General features: G+C 39.7%; 1 protein-coding gene across 1 annotated transcript in view; it reads right to left on the bottom strand.

Moving 5' to 3' along the window:
* The window catches only part of LOC103281161 (uncharacterized), a 46914-nt gene extending 44288 nt beyond the window's left edge, over positions 1-2626 (bottom strand). The window contains exons 1-3 of the mRNA XM_016998002.2: positions 2394-2626; positions 1190-1305; positions 911-1060 (exon numbers count right to left, since the gene is read on the bottom strand). Coding sequence (XP_016853491.2) covers positions 911-1060; positions 1190-1305; positions 2394-2556 — 429 coding nt within the window. The 5' untranslated portion in view covers positions 2557-2626. The remainder of the gene's footprint in view (positions 1-910; positions 1061-1189; positions 1306-2393) is intronic.
* Between the last annotated feature and the right edge of the window lie 21701 nt (positions 2627-24327).

The raw sequence follows: 24327 nt of genomic DNA, 5'->3' as shown, positions 1-24327 counted from the left end.
ACAGGGCAGTTTAAAATGAAGTAGAAGTGCATTTCTTCCACAATATAGACGCACCCTTAATAAAACTACAAATCACAGAATTCCATAGCAGTGTAGATACACCCTTAGTAAAACTACAAATCCCAGGATTCCATAGTAAGTATTGAGACAGGGCAGTTTAAAGTGAAGTCGAAGTGCATTTCTTCCACAATATAGACGCACCCTAGTAAAACTACAAATCACAGAATTCCATAGCAATGTAGACACACCCTTAGTAAAACTACAAATCACAGAATTCCATAGCAATGTAGACACACCCTTAGTAAAGCTACAAATCACAGAACTCCATAGTAAGTATTGAGACAGGGCAGTTTAAAGTGAAGTTGAAGTGCATTTCTTCCACAATGGAGACACACCCTTAGTAAAACTACAAATCACAGAATTCCATAGCAATGTAGACACACCCTTAGTAAAACTACAAATCCCAGAACTCCATAGTAAGTATTGAGACAGGGCAGTTTAAAGTGATGTCGAGTTGCAGTCGCTCTACAGTGTAGATGCACCCTTAGCAAAACTGCAAATCCCAGGAATTTATAACATTGAAACTGGGCAGTTCTTTAAAGTGATGTCGAGCTGTCCTCATTCTATAGTGTTAACACACCCAGAGCAATTTAACGTGATGTTGAGCTGCATTCACACTATAATAAAACCCTTAGTAAAACTACAAATCCTAGGTCTCCATAGCATGACGCCAGAGAAGGTTAAATTTGTGCAGAACTGAATTGATTCTATGAAAGCATGTGATCCCAACGTCATGCTCTCAGTTGGGCTCTTTGCAAACACCGATATTCTGGATGAACTTAGCCATGACTTTGAATGGAAATGTTATCACGAAGGGTCTCTCCAAAGAATGATGGGCTTCCGGATATACCTGTCTGTTGAATTCATCCACGAACTCTGTCAACGTGGAGGTTTCTATGAGGCTCATGATGGTTTCCGCGTCTCTCGGAGTCCTCAAGGCGCCTGCGGAGGCCGACAGTTGTGCAAGTTGCTTCACGGTGAGGTTCCCAAGGACATCCCACTGGAGACGAGAAGCCAAGGATCAGTGGAAACAAGTCTGAGGATGCCCTGAACTTGCAGCCAAGGTGACACTATCTCAGCCTCAGAAGACAGCAATGCATTTCCATTTCTCCTGAAGCAAATGATTTACCGCATTGAATCTGGCATTCAGGGAAAGGAAGTCTTGGTATCTCGCAAAGTGGCCGAACCTCCCGAAATTGGCCGCCAGCCATGCGGCGGTGTTGAGGTCTCCGGTACAAGCTGATCCTATAATAATAATAATAATAATAATAATAATAATAATAATAATAATAATAATGTATTTATTATCCTCCTCTCCTTGCCACTTCATAGAATCATAGAATCATAGAGTTGGAAGAGACCTCATGGGCCATCCAATCCAACGGAGCCTCCGGTGGCCTAGGGGATAAAAGCCTCATGACTTGAAGGTTGGGTTGCTGACCTGAAGGCTGCCAGGTTCGAATCCCACCCGGGGAGAGCGCGGATGAGCTCCCTCTTTCAGCTCCAGCTCCATGCAGGGACATGAGAGAAGCCTCCCACAAGGATGGTAAAAACACCAAAACATCCGGGCGTCCCCTGGGCAACGTCCTTGCAGACGGCCAATTCTCGCACTCCAGAAGCAACTCAGGTTGCTCCTGACACACAAAAAAAAATCCAATCCAACCCCCTGCCAAGAAGCAGGAAAATCACAGTCAAGGCACCCCCAACAGATGGCCATCCAGCCTCTGCTTCAAAGCCTCCAAGGAAGGAACTTGAATGAAATGAACGTATCAATGATGCTTTGGCATAGGCTGCGAAGAGCTGTCTATGGTGCTGAACTGGGAAAGATTATATTGAAAAATCTCTCCTCTGGAGGATGTCTGGGCATCTGTCTGGAATGCTCGGTTTGTGTATTCCTGCATGGCAGAAGGGGGATTGACTAGATGGCCTTTGGAGGTCCCATCCAATCCCAGAACTTTTGACAGCATCTCCCATGGCATTGAATCCATTTAGGGTCCATCAATGATCTGCTTTGTAATTTGGATTGAAACCTAATTTGGATTCATCATTGATATGGAATCCACTGGATCTTGGACCCAGCTCGATGGGCCGAAACAGAAGCTTCTGTTCTCTTCTTCATTGCAATATATGAAAGACATCGACTGTCTTGCCAAATTGCAGAGCCTTGCAAAATGTTTACTTCCAATCATTTGCAAAGCATGCAAAACACAGCACTACAATCAGAGGCAGAGAAAGTAACTTATCTGGGAAAGCACTAAGAGATTGCTGGGTTGTAGCAATCCCAAAAAGTAACTGTTGGATCCCTGATAGTTTGGGGACCTATTGGACCTTACCATTGGACTCCAATGCTTGCAAGTAGGGAAGCTGGAAAGAGTGGAAGACGTCCTCCTGGACGGAGCTGTTCATCTTCACAAACTCCGCATCTAGACCTTTAACACTGTAAAAACAACAATAATAATAATAAGGCCTGATCCTTGCAGCCCAGGAGCAAGCCATCAGAACAAAGGCAATTCAGGCCAAGATTGAAAAATCAGCTGATGACCCAAAATGCAGACTGTGCAAGGAAGCTGACGAAACCATTGACCATATCCTCAGCTGCTGTAAGAAAATTGCACAGACAGACTACAAACAGAGGCACAACTATGTGGCCCAAATGATCCATTGGAACTTATGCCTCAAGTACCACCTCCCAGCAGTAAAGAACTAGTGGGATCACAAACCGGCAAAAGTATTGGAAAATGAGCACGCAAAGAGACTGTGGGACTTCCGAATCCAGACTGACAAAGTTCTGGAACACAAAACACCAGACATCACAGTTGTGGAAAAGAACAAGGTTTGGATCATTGATGTTGCCATCCCAGGTGACAGTCGCATTGACGAAAAACAACAGGAAAAACTCAGCCGCTATCAGGACCTCAAGATTGAACTTCAAAGACTCTGGCAGAAACCAGTGCAGGTGGTCCCGGTGGTGATGGGCACACTGGGTGCCGTGCCAAAAGATCTCAGCCGGCATTTGGAAACAATAGACATTGACAAAATCACGATCTGCCAACTGCAAAAGGCCACCCTACTGGGATCTGCGCTCATCATCCGAAACTACATCACACAGTCCTAGACACTTGGGAAGTGTTCGACTTGTGATTTTGTGATACGAAATCCAGCATATCTATCTTGTTTGCTGTGTCATAATATAATAATAATAATACTTTATTTCTAGACCACCCTCTCTTCCCAGAGGGACTCAGGGCGGTTAATATGTTATCAAAGGCTTTCACGGCAATGTACCATGTTGGCCTGCATATGTGGCTGGCATCTTCAGAGGTTCTGTTGGCAGTGAGGCAAATGGAGTGTATATATAAAAGGTAAAAGCAAAGGTTTCCCCTTGACATTAAGTCTAGTCATGTCAGATTCTGGGGGTTCATCTCCATTTCTAATCCAAAGAGCCAGCGTTGTCCATAGACACCTCAAGGTCATGACTGCATGGAGCGCCATTACCTTCCCGCAAAAGTAGTACCTATTGATCTACTCACATTGGTATGCTTTCGAACTGCAAGGTTGGCAGAAGCTGGAGCTAACAGCAGGAGCTCACTCTGCTCCCCAGATTCAAACCGCCACCTTTCGATCTGTAAGTTCAGCAACTTAGTGATTTAACTCACTGCACCATCAGGAATGCACTTGCTTCATTGCCAACAGACTTCTGAAGACGCCAGCCAGAGATGCAGGTGAAACATCAGGAGAGAAGGGTACTAGTGGAACATGGAAATACAGCCCAAAAAACTCACAACAACCCAGTAATGCCGACCATGAAAGCCTGAGCAAAGGTCATGGATGTCTCCAAAGTCAAAGTCAACTTGATGATGGCGAAGAAGAAGTTCAATAAAAGCTGCATACATTGCTTGGTACTGTCCGCACTGCAGGCTCTCATTCCGGAGGCATTGCAGGAGTTCGGTAGGGATGGCCGATATAAAAGGCCGGAGTCTCCGCTGGAACCAGGCAGACACAAACTCTGTCTCGTTGAAGCGGTCCTCCTTTTGCAGCCTCTCCTCCCATAAAGCTCTCAAGATGACCACCTTCCAGTTTGAGGCGATGAGCGAAGAGTTCACGATCTGCAAGGAAGATACTGGACATTGCTATCGGCCAAATGCAGAAGGAAAATGAACAAGAATGTCTGGAATCAAGCAAAAGCATTCAATGTCTATATTAATATACTAGCTGTGCCCGGCCACGCATTGCTGTGGCTTTGTCTGGTGGTGTCTGTATTTTATAGGCAGTGTGGAAGAGGCCTAAGTGAGGCCTAACTTTGCCTGTCCCCTGGGCTGAGTGGGTTGCTAGGAGACCAAGTGGGCAGAGCTTAGCCTTCTAACTGGCAGCAATTGGATAAAAACAGTTATTCCTCTCCCTCTAATTAGGACTTTATTTTTCTTTTCTTTTTGTTGTATCAACCTAGAGGCATGGATGAGGGGTTGTGCTGTCAATTTTTGAGGTTGTGGGGTGTTTAGTTTTGTTGTTTTGTCGGTCGCCAGGATTCCATCACGCTTTTATATATATAGATATACAGTAGAGTCTCACTTATCCAACATAAACGGGCCGGCAGAATGTTGGATAAGCGAATATGTTGGATAATAAGGAGGCATTAAGGAAAAGCCTATTAAACATCAAATTAAGTTATGATTTTACAAATGAAGCACCAAAACATCAAATTTGGCAGAAAAAGTAGTTCAATACACAGTAATGCTATGTAGTAATTACTGTATTTATGAATTTAGCACCAAAATATCACGATATATTGAAAACATTGACTCCAAAAATGCGTTGGATAATCCAGAACGTTGGATAAGCGAGTGTTGGATAAGTGAGACTCTACTGTATTTCACTCTGGTGCCCTCCTGTGGCTAAATGGGACACTGCCGCCCAATTCCAATTGCCCAATTTTCCTCTATTGATAAGGTATAGATGCAACCGGAAGAAGGAGTGGGATTATTGCCCCACATAGGGATTCCCAATAAACCAAAATGCTCTTTTCATAATTTTTAATCTGCATATAAATGAATATATTAAAAATGTTTTGCATATATATAGAAATATGTGTGTGTGTATTTATACGAATAATACAGTCCTAAACACTTGGGAAGTGTTCGACTTGTGATTTTGTGATACGAAATCCAGCATATATCTCTCATTTGCTGTGTCATACTATGATGATGATAATGTAAAGAAGTATGAATTTTAGTTTACAGATGTCATGTTTAACTGTGTTTTAAAAGAGTCAGTATTTCAGTTACTCTGCTCTCATGAGTGGTTGCCATGGAGAAGCGGGTGGAGCCAACTGTGTTTAGCTGAAGAGAGAGCAGAATTTGGAGGGAAACACAGTCTGTGGTCAGAGAAACACAGGGAAGGTTGATTTTAGAGTCGGTGTTCTTATGAGACACAGAGAAGACTGATTCTCAGTGAAGGGATCAGGGTGGCTCAAATGTTTGATTTTGAGTCAATTTTAAAATAAGTTTGGTGACTTATTTTAAGGTAACCTGTTTCCAGAAAAGGAACAGATAGTCTGTGATTGTAATTCACAGGGTGACTGCAGGTTAAAGCAGAAGAGAGAAAGAAGTGGCATTTTAAAGTTTGAAACACCTCAATATAGCATTGCAACTGTTAATCTAAGTGCCTCAAACAAGAAGAAAAGTTATTGTAACCATTAAGCTTGTGCCTCAATAAACGTGTTATTGTTTTTTTTAACATCTCAGCTTCTGTCATCTATTTTACCATCAAAAGCAAACAAGAAAGAAGAAAAATAAAGATTTAAACGTCTCCTCTCTAAGTAGCCAGTGGCTACATCTTCTATAGTGGTGGCAAGAGTTGATAATCCCCTTAACATCTGGTGGCCCATTATAAACATCTTTAACTCTGGTGGCATCGTAAATAAACATCTTTAATAACTGGTGGCAGCAGATATAACAATAATAATATAATATATAATTAAAAACAACCTCCATCTCCACATCTCCGCAAATTGGTGTCAGAGGTGGGATTAAAAAGTTTTCCCTCCTGCCTGAAAGAATCTCAGTCGTTCTTAGATCGTTACAATAATTATAATTATTATTATTATTATAAATCAAAATAATAACTTTATTTTTGTACCCCACCTCCATCTCCCCGAAGCGACAAGCCAGGATAATTACAATAGAACGAAATAAAATACATACATAATACACTTCATTTGCAGATAAAAATACATCAAGATAAAAAAAACACAATTGCAGAAGATAAAAAAAACACATGTACACACCATACACACACACACACTATATATATATATATGTGTGTGTGTGTTAGGTGATCCCTCATAGTACACCCATATATATACACACACACATACACACACCATACCCTTGTTGCCGCAAAAAGATGCGGGTAATTAATTCATTATTATTATTATTATTATTATTATTATTATTATTATTATTATTATTGTTATTATTGCGTTATTTGTGTATACATGTGTGTGTGTCTACACAGGCGAAATAACGCAGTTTGGTACCACTTGAATGGTTATAATTCAATGCTGTAGATTATTGGGAGATGTAGCTTTACAGGGTTTTAGGTGAAGTGTGCTGCTGCCTCTCCCAACTACATCGTATTGAAGCCTTGTCAGTGAAAGTGGTACCAAACTGCTTTAATTCGCCAGTGTAGACGCACCCATACTTTTCTAGGCTTGCTCCCTCCCAAAGGTCTGTTTCTACCTTGGTATTGAAGCTCTCCAGCGCCGCCTCCAGCTCCTCCACGTCCACTTCACTGACCAGGACCCGAACCACGTTGAGCGGGACGTCTGCCTTCCTCCGCAGTGAAAAGTCCAAGGCATTCCCAATGAAAGTCCGGTTCACCTGGCTCAGGTTCTGGAACTATACGCACACAAAGAGGGAGACATTGAGGAGATCATTCCTCAGTAATTGCATTCCTTGCTGCTTCGAGAAAGTCCTCCAAACGTCTTATTTACTGTGCAAAATTCACAAATGATCTTTTTGCACCGAAATGGCACTTTCCGTGCATTTCAGAGTATTTGCAAATCAGGATTGTTTTCCATGCAAAATCTTCAAATGATATTTTCGTGCTGGAAATGTCACTTTCCGTGCATTTCAGAATATTTGCATGCAAAATTCACAAATGATATCTTTTGCACTGAAACGGCATTTTCTGTGCATTTCAGAAAATCAGGATTGTTTTCCATGCCAAATTCACAAATGATATTTTTGCACCGAAATGGCACTTTCCATGCATTTCAGAGTATTTGCAAGTCTTTATCCATGCAAAATTCACAAATGTTATTTTTGCACTGAAACGACACTTTCCATGCATTTCAGAGTACAGTAGAGTCTCACTTATTCAACATAAATGGGCCAGCAGAACGTTGGATAAGCTAATAATAATAATATTAATAATAATAATAATAATAATAATAATAATAATAATAATAATAATAATAACTTTATTTTTATACCCCGCCCCATCTCCCCAGAGGGGACTCGGAGCGGCTTACATGGGGGCCGAGCCCGAAACATACAGTAATAAAACGATAATAACGAATATTCCAGCAGTAAAACATCAACATGAATAAAACCATCACAAAAATCAACATACAGCATAAAATGTTAAAAACAGGAGAATATGTTGAATAATAAGGAGAGATTAAGGAGAAGCCTATTAAACATCAAATTGGGTTATGATTTTACAAATTAAGCACCAAAACAACGTTATACAACAAATTTGATAGAAAAAGTAGTTCAATATGCAGTAATGCTACGTAGTAATTACTGTATTTACGAATTTAGCACCAAAATATCACGATGTATTGAAAACATTGACTACAAAAATGCGTTGGATAATCCAGAACATTGGATAAGCAAATGTTGGATAAGTGAGGCTCTACTGTATTTGCAAATCAGGATTGTTTTCTATGCAAAATTCACAAATGATATTTTTGTACCGAAATGGCACTTTCCATGTATTTCAGAGTATTTGCAAATCGGAACTTTTTCCATGCAAAATTCACAAATGATATTTTTGTGCTGGAAATGGCACTTTCCATGCATTTCAGAATATTTGCAAATCAAGACTTTTTCCATGCAAAATTCACAAATGATATTTTTGCAATGAAATGGCACTTTCCATGCATTTCAGAGTATTTATAAGTCATGACTTCTTCTTTTTTTGCAAAGAATTTGGTAATGGAATTATTGCACTGGAAATGGCACTTTCTATGAACTTCTGCACCAATATTGGACTCTTTGGTCAACTTCAACTTCAGAGAGACAAAGCAGGATAGAAAATAATGATGATAATGATGATGATGATGATGATGATGATGATGGTGATGATGATGATGTTTGCTGTGTCATACTATGTCTTTGTGTCTATTATTATTATGATTATTATTATTGATACAACGACATTGTATGACACAGCAAACCAAATAGATATGCTGGATTTCGTATCGCAAAATCACAAGTTGAAAACTTCCCAAGTGTTTATGACTCTGTAATGTATTTTCAGATGATGTGAAATTATTATTATTATTATTATTATTATTATTATTATTATTATTATTATTATTATTATTGGGGAACCCCATTCTACACTGCTCTATAATCCACATTATCTGCTTTGAACTGGATTATATGAGTCTACACTACCATAAAATCCAGTTCAAAGGAGATAATCTGGGTTTATATGCTAGTGTAGTTTCAGCCTAGGTCTCCCAATGTAATTCTATGGTCAGCTTCCATTGGAATTCAATGGCAGAGCAATGCTAGATGGCTTGGAAAATGCCTAGAGAGACGATTTTAAAAACAGCCATTTATTTATTTGCGTTTTCTCACTTTCACAGGGGTCCAATTCCATTAAATCCAGCAAATGTGGATGGTTGAAATAATCTGAACCCACTTTAAGTGTCATGGTTCCCATCATATATATATATACAGTAGAGTCTCATTTATCCAACGTAAACGGGCCGGCAGAATGTTGGATAAGCAAATATGTTGGATAATAAGGAGAGATTAAGGAGAAGCCTATTAAACATCAAATTAGGTTATGATTTTACAAATTAAGCACCAAAACATCATGTTATACAACAAGTTTGACAGAAAAAGCAATTTTTTTACAAATTTAGCACCAAAATATCATGATGTATCGAAAACATTGACTACAAAAATGCATTGGATAATCCAGAACGTTGGATAAGCGAGTGTTGGATAAGTGAGACTCTACTGTATATATATACATATACATATACATATACAGTAGAGTCTCACTTATCCAACATAAACAGGCTGGCAGAATGTTGGATAAGCGAATATGTTGGATAATAAGGAGGAAAAGCCTATTAAACATCAAATTAGGTTATGATTTTACAAATGAAGCATCAAAACATCATGTATTACAACAAATTTGGCAGAAAAAGTCGTTCAATATGCAGTTATTCTATGTAGTAATTACTGTATTTATGAATTTAGCACCAAAATATCACGATATATTGAATACATTGACTACAAAAATGTGTTGGATAATCCAGAATGTTGGATAAGCGAGTGTTGGATAAGTGAGACTCTACTGTATATATACACACACACACATATATATGTGTGTGTGTATATATATATATATGTATATGTATATATATGTGTGTGTGTGTGTGTATGACACACACATACATACTAGCTGTGCCCGGCCACGCGTTGCTGTGGCAAACTGGTGGTGGTATTGGTTAAAAATTGTTGTGTAATTTTTATTTGACTTTATTTGCATTTTTAATTAATTTTATTGTAAGTTATATTTTAATTTATTATATTTTATTATTTTCTTGTATTATTTTTAGTTATTTTCTGTTATTATAGTATTTTATTGTATTAATTTTTAGTGTTTTTATTATTTTTTATTGGGTTGCTAGGAGACCAAGTTGGAGGAGCTTAGCCTTCTAACTGGCAGCAATTGGATAAAAGCAATTATTTCTCTCCCTCTAATTAGGACTTTATTTTTCTTTTCTTTTTGTTGTATCAACCTAGAGCCGTGGATGATGGGTTGTGTTGTCAAATTTCGAGGTTGGGGGGCCTGTAGTTTTGTTGTTTTGTGGATCGCCATGATGCCATCACTCTTTTATATATATAGATGGATGAGGACTGTCATAGGTCACTATGCCTTACGGAGTGCCTTTTCTATTATTTCCGCCATTGCGATAACACAAATTAGGCAATGAGAGCCCAATCTTGGTACAAAACCCGTTCAAAGTTTGCAAAATCAATGTGTCGCTCTCTATGATGCAACCCTTTGCAGAAGAACCCGTTTGCAAAAGCAGACTTTCAGGAATTTCGGACTGGAAAATTCCAAAAATTCCGGCCCCGTGAACATACCATAGGTGGTTGTGTTGAGGATCCGGTCCACAGACGGGCCTCTAAACACGCATTGTTTCTCATTTACTTACATTGTCGCAAACGATGAAGCTGAGGTTGGCCGATATTTTGACATCGTTGCTGCAAGGAGAAAGACGGAAAGTTAACCCAATGAAGCCACACAAATGCAGTTTGAACCCGCTTAAAGTGCGATGGGATCCTGGGAGTTGTAGTTTGGGGAGACATCAGCATTTTTGGGCAGAAAGAGAAGGCGAAAGGCCTTCCTTGCAAAACTACAAATTCCAGGAATTCCATAGCACTGAACCATGGCAGTCAAAGTGGTGTCAAATCGTATTCATTCTGCAGTGTAGATGCACCCAACTTCTACCTTAGTTCCACATAAGTATGATCCATATAGGATTCCATGTGCAGCCAGTAGGTCAATATAATATAATATAGTATAGTATTATATTATATTACTAGCTGTGCCCAGCCACGCGTTGCTTACATTAAGTCCATTATAAATGGGTTATATAGCTGTGTGGAAGGGCCTTGAGTCTACACTGCCATATATACAGTTAAAATCTGATAATCTGTATTTATAGGCAGTGTGGAAGGAAATGTTTTTATCCTTTTATATATATAGATATTTATTACAATAAATATATGTATGTATATATATAAGTGTGTGTGTGTATGTATGTATGTGTGTATAATCCATATATATAAAAGGGTAATGAAATTTCGGCCTAGGACAAAACAACAAAACTACACATCCCAGAAACACTAAACTTGGCAGCACAGCCGCTCATCCATGCCTCTGCGTTCATACAACAAAAAGAAAAGAAAAATAAAGTCCTAATTAGAGGGAGAGGAATAATTGTTTTTATCCAATTGCTGCCAGTTAGAAGGCTAAGCTCCGCCCACTTGGTCTCCTAGCAACCCACTCAGCCCAGGGGACAGGCAGAGTTAGGCCTCACTTAGGCCTCTTCCACACTGTCTATAAAATACAGATTATCTGATTTTAACTGGATTATATGGCAGTGTAGACTCAAGGCCCTTCCACACAGCCATATAACCCATTTATAATGGACTTAATGTCAGGGGAAAACCTTTACCCTTTGCCTTAACTACCACCAGTTCCTCAATACTTTATTTCCCAGACCACCATACTTCGCATCAATAATATATATATATATATATATATATATATATATATATATATATATACCCTGTTTCACCTAAAATAAGACATCCCCAGAAAATAAGACCTAGTAGAAATTTTGCTGAATTGCTAAATATAAGGCCTCCCCTGAAAGTAAGACCTAGCAAAGGTTTTGTTTGGAAGCATGCCCAATGAACAGAACACCAGAGCATGCAGGATCAGTAAATGTACGTACCATAGAGTGTTGTACATGGAAATTATGGTAGTAACAAGAAATTCTTGATAGGATTCACAGTTTGTCTGGTCATGCTGGTTTATGATGACAACTACTATACAGTATATAATAAATTTTCTTTTTTTTTGTTCAACAATAAATGTGAATTCTTCTTCATGGAAAAATAAGACATCCCCTGAAAATAAGACCTAGTGCCTCTTTGGGAGCAAAAATTAATATAAGACACTGTCTTATTTTCGGGGAAACACGGTATATAAAACATTAGAAGTGACTTGCAGTTTCTCAAATCACTCCTGACACAAAATATATATATATTACAATTTATACATATATACACACGTATACTGTATGTATATGCATCAATTATATATATATATATATATATATATATATATATATATATATAAAACATTAGAAGCGACTTGCAGTTTCTCAAGTCCCTCCTGACACAAAATTTTTTTTACAATTTATACATCTATACACGCATATACTGTATGTATATGCATCAATTATATATATATATATATATATATATATATATATATATATATATATATATAACATTAGAAGCGACTTGCAGTTTCTCAAGTCACTCCTGCCATGAAAAAATTATATATATTACAATGTATACATATATACAGACATATATGTATATTATAATATATAATATTATATTACATTATATATAACATTATATATGGTGATATATATATATATATATCATTATATAGTAGTGGCAAAGTGGTGTCAATTTGCATTAATTCCACCGTGCAGACTATGTATTTTGATATCCACATTAAAGAGATAGATTTGTGGTGTCTAACATAGGCGAAGGCATGACAACAGTTAAAACATATGACAACACAATGATTTCTGAACAATACCTCCCAACTTCTTCACAAACTTCTGTTGCTGTTGGAAAGAAAAAAAGGACATTTAGTTGGAGGTTCTTTCCTATTATATGTATACCAGAAAAATTCAATATATTGGATATTGTCATGGTTGCCTACCGTTAATACTGGTTACGGGGCACTGGAAGGAAAAATAAAAAGAAGCAGCGTTACATTGCCATTTTTCAGCATAATGATACGTAAATACTGTGGGTGACTTGGCTATGAATGTTTTGTTTTACTATTTATTGGTGTTCCTTCGCCGTGAAGCAAACTCTCTGCAGAATCTAAGTTCAAAATGTCAAGTATGTTGTTCAGGGAGAGGCTCGGGTACAAAGGGATGAGAATGCAGCTTGACGTTTTAATTTATGGCCATTTTTTAATGGGCGGAAAGGCGGCTGATTTCTTCCTTACGCCTATCTATATCTATATATATAAAAGAGTGATGGCATCAGGGCAGCGGACAAAACAACAAAACTACAGGCCCCCCAACCTCGAAATTTGACAACACAACCCATCATTCACGGTTCTAGGTTGATACAACAAAAAGAAAAGAAAAATAAAGTCCTAATTACAGGTAGAGGAATAATTGTTTTTATCCAATTGCTGCCAGTTAGAAGGCTAAGCTCCGCCCACTTGGTCTCCTAGCAAACCTACTCAGCCCAGGGGACAGGAAGACTTAGGCCTCACTTAGGCCTCTTCCACAGATTATCAGATTTTAACTGGATTATATGGCAGTGTAGACTCAAGGCCCTTCCACATCTATATAACCCATTTAGAATCTTATATTATCTGCTTTGAACTGACTCCACACTGCCATATAATCCACTTCAATGTGCATACTAAACATAAAGACAGCCATACAACAGACATTCAATACCACCACTACCTCAACAATTTCTCACCAACACCACCAGACAACGCCACAGCAACGCGTGGCCGGGCACAGCTAGTTGTTTCTAAAAGACTCCACTGCTTCCTTGATGGGTGCATCTACACCGCAGAATTAATGCGGTTTGGCACCACTTGAGCTGCCCCGGCTCAAGGCTACGTGACCCTATTCGTTGCAGTTTGCAAGGTTTAAAACCTTGCAAAATTACAGCTCTCGGGGTCCTGTTGTCTTGGGCCGTGGCAGCCGAAGGGGTGTTAAACTGCATTAATTTGGTAGTGTAGATGCAGAAGGGAAGGGATGTTACTTACGGACGCAGCTCCTGCAACGTTCAAGGAAAATCCTGGAGGAAAAAGGAAAGAAGACGTAGATTTAGGACGGGAGTCCAACAAAGGAAGGAGTAACAAAGGAATCTCATAAAGAGGTGAACCTGGGAGTTGTAGTTTCCCAAGGTCCACAGCATTCTTTGAGTGAATCTACACGGTGGAATCAATGCAATGCAGGTTGATACCACCTTCACCGCCATGGCTCAATGCAATGAGATCCTGGGAGTTGTAGTTTCCCAAGCTCCATTTCGTTCTCTAGGTGCATCTACGCTGTAGAATGAATGCAGCTTGGCGCCACTTTCACTGTCATGGCGCAATGTGATGGGATCCTGGGAGTTGTAGTTTCCCAAGGTCCATATCATTCTCTGGGTCCATCTAGACCAGGGGTCCCCAAACTAAGGCCCGGGGGCCAGATGCAGCCCTCCAAGGTCATTTACCTGGCCCCCGCCCTCATTTATAATATAATATTTTTAGATCAGTTTTAATAATATAATATAATGTATATACGTATGATATTGATAATAATATTATAATTTTATACAATATAATACTAATAATAATACCATATAATAATATTAATTATATGTTATATATTACATATAATATTACAGTATAGTGGTATAGTTCAATATAGTAATATATAATGCTAATATTGTGCTATGCTAATAATATAATTTATTGTATGTACATACAGCTGCTCTGAGTTCCCTTCGGGGTGAGAAGAGTGGGATATAAATGTAGTAAATAAATGTAGTAAATGAATAAATAAATAATTTTGGACTTAGGCTCGCTCAAAGTCTGAAATGACTTGAAGACACACAACAACGATCCTAATTAACCTGACTATCTCATTGGCCAGAAGCAGGCTCACACTTCCTATTGAAATCCTGATAGGTTTATGTTGGTTAAAATTATTTTCATTTTTAAATATTGTATTGGTCTTTCATTGTTATTGTTGTTGTTTTGCACTACAAATAAGATATGTGCAATGTGCATAGGAATTTGCTCATTTTTTTTTCAAATGATAATTCGGCCCCTCCACAGTCTGAAGGATTGTGGACCGGCCCTCTGCTTTAAAAGTTTGAGGATCCCTGAGATAGACTGTAGCATGAATGCAGGCTGGCACCAATTTCAGGGTGACAAAACCATTAAAGTGCGGGTCAAACTACATTCATAAGGCTGAAGTCCTTGCAAAACTACGTCTCCCATGATTCAATGGAATTTGAGCCGTGTCAGCCTACTGACTGTTAGGAATTGTGGGAGTCAGAGTCCAAAACACTTGGAGGGCCGAAGTTTGCCCCATGCCTGATATAGATGTACGCAGAGAATGATATGAACCTTGTGAAACTACATCTCCCAGTATCCCATAGCATTGAGCCACGGCAGTTCAAGTGGCGTCAAACCGCATTTTCACCAGTGTAGATGCACCCTTAGTTGGCTTCAAGGCACATGACTTGCTCCAGAGGAGTGCCATAAATTTTGAATGAGATGCAACAAGGCAAGAAGGCCTTTCAGCTCCGGCTATGAGTCAATCTATCTATATATATATATATAAAAGAGTGATGGAATCCTGGCGACCGACAAAACAACAAAACCCCACAACCTCGAAAATTGACAGCACAACCCCTCATCCACGCCTCTAGGTTGATACAACAAAAATAAAAGAAAAATAAAGTCCTAATTACAGGGAGAGGAATAATTGTTTTTATCCAATTGCTGCCAGTTAGAAGGCTAAGCTCTGCCCACTTGGTCTCCTAGCAACCGACTCAGCCCAGGGGATAGGCAGAGTTAGGCCTCACTTAGGCCTCTTCCACACTGCCTATAAAATACAGACACCACCAGACAAAGCCACAGCAACGCGTGGCCGGGCACAGCTAGTGCTTTCTAAAGGAAGCTTATGAAGGATAGAAAATCATAATAGAAGAGAAAGAGATCGAGTGACTCACCCAAGTAAAGGCCAAACACGAAGAGCAGGATCGGAACCCGAGGCAGGAACGCCATGGAGACCTGGAGAAAGAGATCGATGGCATCCACAAAAATTATGGATTCATCCATTCATTCCAACATTTTGATCACTTTCAGTCAATTTCTGCAAAGTATGGCTTGCCTTTGGGTTGCCGTAAGTTAGGAATGACTCCAAGGCAAACAACATGTTATTTCCCCCAGTAACATGCGATGCCAATAATATAATATGTATATATAGTATATTGTATATTGTATATAATATGCAATATAAAGTACAATAATATATAATAATATATTGTATATACATATAATATTGATAATACTATAAAATAATAGAATAATACTATATTGTATATACATATAATATTGATTATAATATTATAATGTAACACAATATAATACTAATAATTATGCAATATAATAATATAAATTATATATTATATATTACATGTAATGTTACTATAGTGGTATAGTACCATATAATCTATATATATAAAAGGGTAATGAAATTTCGGCCTAGGACAAAACAACAAAACTACACATCCCAGAAACACTAAACCTGGCAGCACAACCTCTCATCCATGCCTCTACGTTCATACAACAAAAAGAAAAGAAAAATTAAGTCCTAATTAGAGGGAGAGGAATAATTGTTTTTATCCAATTGCTGCCAGTTAGAAAGCTAAGCTCCACCCACTTGGTCTCCTAGCAACCCACTCAGCCCAGGGGACAGGCAGAGTTAGGCCTCACTTAGGCCTCTTCCACACTGCCTATAAAATACAGATTATCTGATTTTAACTGGATTATATGGCAGTGTAGACTCAAGGCCCTTCCACACAGCAATATAACCCATTTATAATGGACTTAATGTAAGATAAAACCTTTACCCTTTACCTTAACTACCACCAATTCCTCAAGACTTTATTTCCCATACCACCAGACTTCGCCACAGCAACGCGTGGTCGGGCACAGCTAGTAATATATATAATGCTCATATTTTGCTGTGTTAATAATATATTGCATGTACACATAATTTATGATGATAATAATAATAATGAGGATTTAGTCCAATCCCCTTCTGCCCTTGTGCACCAAAAGCACAAGTAAAGCACTCCTGACAGATGGCCACCCAGCCTTGATGTTAATAATAATAATAATAATAATAATAATAATAATAATAATAATAATAATAATCTGAAAATACATCACACAGTCCTAGATACTTGGGAAGTGTTCGACTTGTGATTTTGTGAAACAAAATCCAGCATATCTATCTTGTTTGCTGTGTCATACAATAAAATAATAATAATAATAATAATAATAATAATAATAATAATACATCACTTGGGAAGTGTCCGATTTGTGATCCAATTCAACAGCCAGCAGAGTGTCTGCTGTGGACTCATCTTGTTGTGTTTCTAATAATAATAATAATAATAATAATAATAATAATAATAATAATAATAATAATTTAAAAAAATACATCATATAGTCCTAGACACTTGGGAAGTGTCCGATGTGTGATCCAATTCAACAGCCAGCAGAGTGTCTACTGTAGACTCATCTTGTTGTGTTTCAAATAATAATAATAATAATCCAGCATATCTATCTTGTTTGCTGTGTCATACAATAAAATAATAATAATAATAATAATAATAATAATAATAATAATAATAATAATAATAAAGAAGGTTGGAAGAGACCCCTTGGGCCATTTAGTCCAACCCCCTTCTGCCTTTGCACCATGGGGCCCGGATAAATGGCTTCAATGGGCCGCATGTGGCCCGTGGGCTGTAGTTTTTTCGACCCCTGGTTTAAACCAATGGGATTATTCCCGAGCCATTGCGTTCGGGACTTCATAAGTTTCCAAAAAGCCCCAAGGAGCTTCTGTTCTCAAAGGGGTTTTCGGCACAAGTAGAAAAAGCATCACCAGAGCTTTGAAGAGACCAAATAGATTCTTACCTGTGCGGCAATGCCCACCTTCGGCAGGTGAAGCAGAGGAAGCAATGCGAAAAAACTGGTCCCTGCCGAACAGTCCTGATCTTATCCCCAGAGGCCTTTCCCAACCTGCTTCAGGCGGAGCTGGAACTGGGGCGGGCGCAGGTGACACATCCTGGGCTCACTCCAGATACTTACCTGCTTTGTCACTTTCCTGTAAAACACTCAAATTCCCCTGATGTCAAGGTGTCTATACTATCCTGTTGCCTGGCATCACCGAGTTTCCAAAATAGCACCGAAACCTATGACGTTCCGGGTCAAACATCAGGAAGTCCGATACAGAGATAGGTGTCTTTTGCTGAAATGCTACTCAAGAGTATCATTTGACTTTGTTGAACGAATGTGGGTTGACACCACTTTAAGCCGCCCAATGTTACAGAATCCTGGGAGTTGTAGTTTGACAAGGTCTTTACCCAATTGGCTTGGAGACATTCATCTCTATTCAAAGACATGTCCCTTCCTTCCCTGGAGGTTTCTAACCAGTCTGGATGGCTATCTGTTGGGGGTGCTTTGATGGTGCAGAAGGGGGTTGGACTAGATGGCCTTTGGGGTCACTTCCAATTCTAGGATTCCACAACAACAACAACAACAACAACAACAACAATATAACTGGAAGAACATACCTCATACAAAAGGATCCAGCAAAAGGAGCAGCACCAGGAAACTACAGGCCAATAACGTGTCTGCCCACTATGTTTAAACTACTGACTGGCATCATAGCTGACAGAATTCAAGACTATCTTGAAGAAAAAAACATCTTGCCAGATGAACAGAAAGGCAACAAACAGAAAAGCAGGGGCACAAAAGACCAGTTATTAATTGACAAAATGATTCTGGAGAACTGTAAGAGCCAAAAAGCAAATCTTCACATGACGTGGATTGACTACAAAAAGGCCTTTGACTCACTCCCACACAGCTGGATCATCAAGTGCCTGGACGCCATTGGGATTAGTAAAAACGTTGGCACCTTTATTGAAAACACGATAAAGCACTGGAAAATGGAACTGTGTGTTGGAAATGAAAGCTATGGACTTGTCAACATCAGAAGAGGAATTTTCCAAGGAGACTCATTGTCCCCTCTGCTTTTCATTATTGCCATGATCCCTCTGTCAACAATCTTACAAAAAACAAATCTCGGCTATCAAACATCTAAGAAATCTCACAAAATTTCGCATCTGATGTACATGGATGACCTGAAGCTGTATGGGAAAACGGAAACTGAAATCCAGTCTCTGACCAACACTGTACGAATTTTTATCACTGATATCAACATGGAATTTGGTTTGGACAAATGTTCGACAGTGGCATTGAAGAAGGGAAAAATCATTGAAAGTGAGGGCATAAATATGCCCAATGGCCAAACAATAAAGTGTCACCAGCCAGAGGCCTATAAATATCTGGGCATATTACAGCTGACAACATCAAGCATGAACATGTGAAAACTGTGGTCAGCAAAGAATATACACAAAGGGTCAGGAAAATTCTCAAAAGCAAGCTCAATGGAGGCAACACCATCAAGGCCATAAACACCTGGGCCATACCTGTCATAAGATATACTGCTGGCATTATAAATTGGACACAGGTGGAATTGGACAATTTGGACAGAAAACAAGAAAACTCATGACTATTCATCATTCACTGCACCCTCGCAGTGATGTTGACCGGCTCTATCTGCCTAGAAGATCAGGGGGCAGAGGACTCTTACAAGTAAAACAAGCAGTCAAAGAAGAAGAACATGCCCTGGCAGAATATGTCAAGCAAAGTGAAGAACCTGCTTTGATTGAAGTCAAAAATCAGAAACTCCTCAAAACACAGCAGACAAAGAATCAGTACAAGAAAACCGCACTACAAATTAGAGCTGACAGTTGGCACAACAAAACATTGCATGGAAAGTTCCTTGACAAAATTGAAGGAAAAGCTGATAAGGAGAAGACCTGGCTCTGGCTCACGAATGGGACCCTGAAGAAGGAGACAGAAGGCCTGATCCTTGCAGCCCAGGAGCAAGACATCAGGACAAAGGCAATGAAGGCCAAGATCGAAAAATCAGCTGATGACCCAAAATGCAGACTGTGCAAGGAAACCGACACAGACAGACTACAGAGGCACAACTATGTGGCCCAAATGATTCATTGGAACTTATGCCTCAAGTACCACCTGCCACCAGCAAAGAACTGGTGGGATCACAAACCTGCAAAAGTTTTGGAAAATGAGCACGCAAAGATACTGTGGGACTTCCGAATCCAGACTGACAAAGTTCTGGAACACAACACACCAGACTTCACAGTTGTGGAAAAGGAAAAGGTTTGGATCATTGATGTTTGCCATCCTAGGTGAGAGTCGCATTGACGAAAAACAACAGGAAAAACTCAGCCGCTCTCAGGACCTCAAGATTGAACTTCAAAGACTCTGGCAGAAACCAGTGCAGGTGGTCCCGGTGGTGATGGGCACACTGGGTGCCGTGCCAAAAGATCTCAGCCGGCATTTGGAAACAATAGACATTGACAAAATTACGATCTGCCAACTGCAAAAGGCCACCCTGCTGGGATCTGCATGCATCATCCGAAAATACATCACACAGTCCTAGACACTTGGGAAGTGTTCGACTTGTGATTTTGTGATATGAAATCCAGCACATCTATCTTGTTTGCTGTGTCATAATAATAATAATAATAATAATAATAATAATAATAATAATAATAATAATAATAATAATAATAATAATAATAATATAGATAGTGGTGATGATGGCATCTCCTTTTCTGGAGGTTTCTAAGGAGAGGCTGGATGGCCATCTGTCGGGGGTGCTTTGATGGTGTAGAAGGGGGTTGGACTGGATGGCCTTTGGGGTCACTTCCAATGCTGGGATTGAATAATAATAATAATAACAACAATAATAATAATAATAGATAGTGGTGATGATGGCATCTCCTTTTCTGGAGGTTTCTAAGGAGAGGCTGGATGGCCATCTGTTGGGAGTGCTTTGATGGTGCAAAAGGGGGTTGGACTGGATGGCCTTTGGGGTCACTTCCAATGCTGGGATTGAATAATAATAATAATAATAATAATAATAATAATAATAATAATAATAATAATAGATAGATAGTGGTGATGATAGTGGCATCTCCTTTTCTGGAAGTTTCTAAGGAGATGTTTGATGGCCATCAGTTGGGGGTGTTTTGATTGTGTAGAAGGGGGTTGGACTGGATGGCCTTAGGGTCACTTCCAATTCTAGGATTCAATAATAATAATAATAATAATAATAATAATAACAACAATTGCAACAATTTCTGGATGATACAGCCGGCCTGGACCCTTTCCAGTCAGGCTTCCGCCCTGGCCATGGGACGGAGACAGTCCTGGTTGCCATTTCAGATGAACTTCGTCGCCAGTCTGATAGCGGCGGATCAGCGCTTCTGGTACTTCTCGACCTTACCGCAGCGTTTGACACCGTTGACTACGAACTAATGATTCACCCTCTCGCCATGTCCGGAGTTCGCGGTCAGGCCCTCAATTGGTTCAACTCATTTCTGCGAAACCGGAGCCAATGCGTGGAGTATATGGGTCAAGTCTCTGACACATCTCCCCTCCTACGTGGGGTACCCCAAGGTGCCATTCTCTCCCCTCTTCTCTTCAACATCTACATTAGACCCCTTGCTAGTTTGGTTCGGAGTTTCGGCCTAGACTGCTATCAATATGCGGACGACACCCAACTCCTTCTGCGCCTGGAGCCTGGAGCAACGTCAATGCCAGACAATTTCACCTTCTGTCTGGAGGCTCTGTCGAACTGGCTAGGTGCTAGTAGACTGAAGGTGAACCCGGCAAAGACGGAGATTCTCTGGCATGGCCGCTCGACTGGTCTGACCCACTTGCTTCCCACCTTCGATGGTGCTGCCCTATCTCCTTCGCCCACCGTTAAGAGCCTGGGTGTCGTTTTAGATTCGCAGCTGACAATGGAAGCTCAGGTCGCTGCTGCCAGCAAACAGGCCTTTTTCCACCTACGACAAGTGAGGCAACTGGCACCCTATCTATCGGATGAGGCTCTGGCAACAGTCATCCAGGCCACGGTCACATCTAGGCTGGACTATTGCAACACCCCGTATGTTGGCCTTCCGATGTCCACGACCCGGAAGCTCCGTATTGTCCAGAATGCGGCAGCCAGGCTACTCACAAGAACACCCTTGAAATGCCACATCACACCAGTGCTGCAGCATCTGCATTGGCTTCCAACTGATTACCGTGGTCTATATAAGATGCTAGTTCTGACCTTCAAAACTCTTTACGGCCAGGGCCCATCGTACCTTAGGGACCGTCTCTCCTTCTCCCATCATCAGAGGTCGCAACGACCATCCCAACAAGACTTACTTTATGTCCTAGAGAAGTGCACTTGGAAAGGACCAGATGCAGAGCTTTTTCTATCTCTGCCCCTGCCTTATGGAATGCCTTGCCGCCCTAGATGAGAGCCATGCGTGAGTTGGGGCCTTTTACCCTCGCACTCAAGACCTGGCTCTTTACTAGAGCTTTTAATCTATGTTAATTTTATTAACATTTGTATGTATGTATTTTTATCCTTTACAATTTTATCTTGTAAATCGCCTAGAGCATCGTGGATGGAGGGCGATTAATAAGTAATTAAATGATGATGAGGATGATGATGAGGATGATGATGATGATGATGATGATAATAGATAGTTGTGATGATCGCATCTCCTTCCCTGGAAGTTTCTAAGGAGAGGCTGGATGGCCATCTGTTGGGGGTGCTTTGATGGTGCAGAAGGGCGTTGGAGTGGATGACCTTTGGGGTCACTTCCAATGCTGGGATTGAATAATAATAATAATAACAACAACAATAATAATAGATAGTTGTGATGATGGCATCTCCTTCCCTGGAAGTTTCTAAGGAGAGGCTGGATGGCCATCTGTTGGGGGTGCTTTGATGGTGCAGAAGGGGGTTGGAGTGGATGGCCTTTGGGGTCACTTCCAATGCTGGGATTGAATAATAATAATAATAATAATAATAATAGTAACAATAATAATAATAATAGATAGTGGTGATGATGGCATCTCCTTTTCTGGAGGTTTCTAAGTAGAGGCTGGATGGCCAGCTGTCAGGGGTGTTTTGATGGTGCAGAAGGGGATTGGACTGGATGACCTTTGAGGTCCCTTCCGACTCTAGGATTCCATCCAAAGCAAAGACGTTATCCTCCTGCATCAGACCCCTTGAATGTTCCTCCTCTCTCTGAAAGGGAGACATGCCCATCAGCTTCGGAGCCGGTTGGCCAAGTTTGCCTCGATTTCAGGGAATTCCAGCTGGACAGGAACATCCTCATTCTTTTGGGGCCCCTCCTAGTGCCCTGCCTTTCTCTGGGTCATCTTTTCTCAGCCAGATTTGGGCTGGCGAGGCCAGGTGACTTCTCGCCTACAAAAGGGTGGCCCATTTTTGAAAACAGGTCATTGTCTGAGTTCACCTTCTTTGGGGACATTGGAAGGCACGGCGCCTTCGGCACAGAAGGCTGGACCGGAGATTGATGCAAGAGGAAGGCAATGTCCAGAAGAGAGATTGCAAACGCCACGGGCATTGGAGTTTGCGTTGCTCCAAAACAGGGTCATTGTTTCTTGTGCAATTGCAATTCCAAATGCAACTGCAAGCATAGTGGTTCTGTTTGCTGTGTACTCATCTTGTGCATCTAATCATCATCATCATCATCATCATCATCATCATCATCATCATCATCATCATGGCTTGATGTCAGTTTTGCAGGCTGTATGGCCATGTTCCAGAAGCATTCTCTCCTGACGTTTCACCCACATCGATGGCAGGCATCCTCAGAGGTTGTGAGGTCTGTTGGAAACTAGTAATGATGATGATGATGATGTATCTCCCAAAGGAGACTCAAAGCAGACTAATCCTGAGCTTATAGCTGCTTCATTTAATATTCCAAAATAATAATAATAATAATAATAATAATAATAATAATAATAATAATAATAATAATGTATCTCCCAAAGGAGACTGAAAGCAGACTAATACTGAACTTACGGCTGCTGCATTTAACATTCAATAATAATAATAATAATAATAATAATAATAATAATAATAATAATAATAATAATAATAATAAGCATATCTATCTTGTTTGCTGTGTCATAATAAAATAATAATAATAATAATAATTAAAAAATCTCCCAAAAGAGACTTAAAGCAGACTAATACTGAACTTATGGCTGCTGTATTTAATATTCAATAATAATAATAATAATAATAATAATAATAATAATAATGATGTATCTCCCAAAGGAGACTCAAAGCAGACTAATACTGAACTTATGGCTGCTGCATTTAACATTCAATAATAATAATAATAATAATAATAATAATAATAATAATAGTGATCATAATAATAAATCATCTCCCAAAAGATACTTAAA

Source organism: Anolis carolinensis, unplaced genomic scaffold (genome assembly GCF_035594765.1).
Source record: "Anolis carolinensis isolate JA03-04 unplaced genomic scaffold, rAnoCar3.1.pri scaffold_13, whole genome shotgun sequence".
Lineage (NCBI taxonomy): Eukaryota > Metazoa > Chordata > Lepidosauria > Squamata > Dactyloidae > Anolis > Anolis carolinensis.
This window is presented reverse-complemented; position numbering and strand designations above follow the sequence as displayed.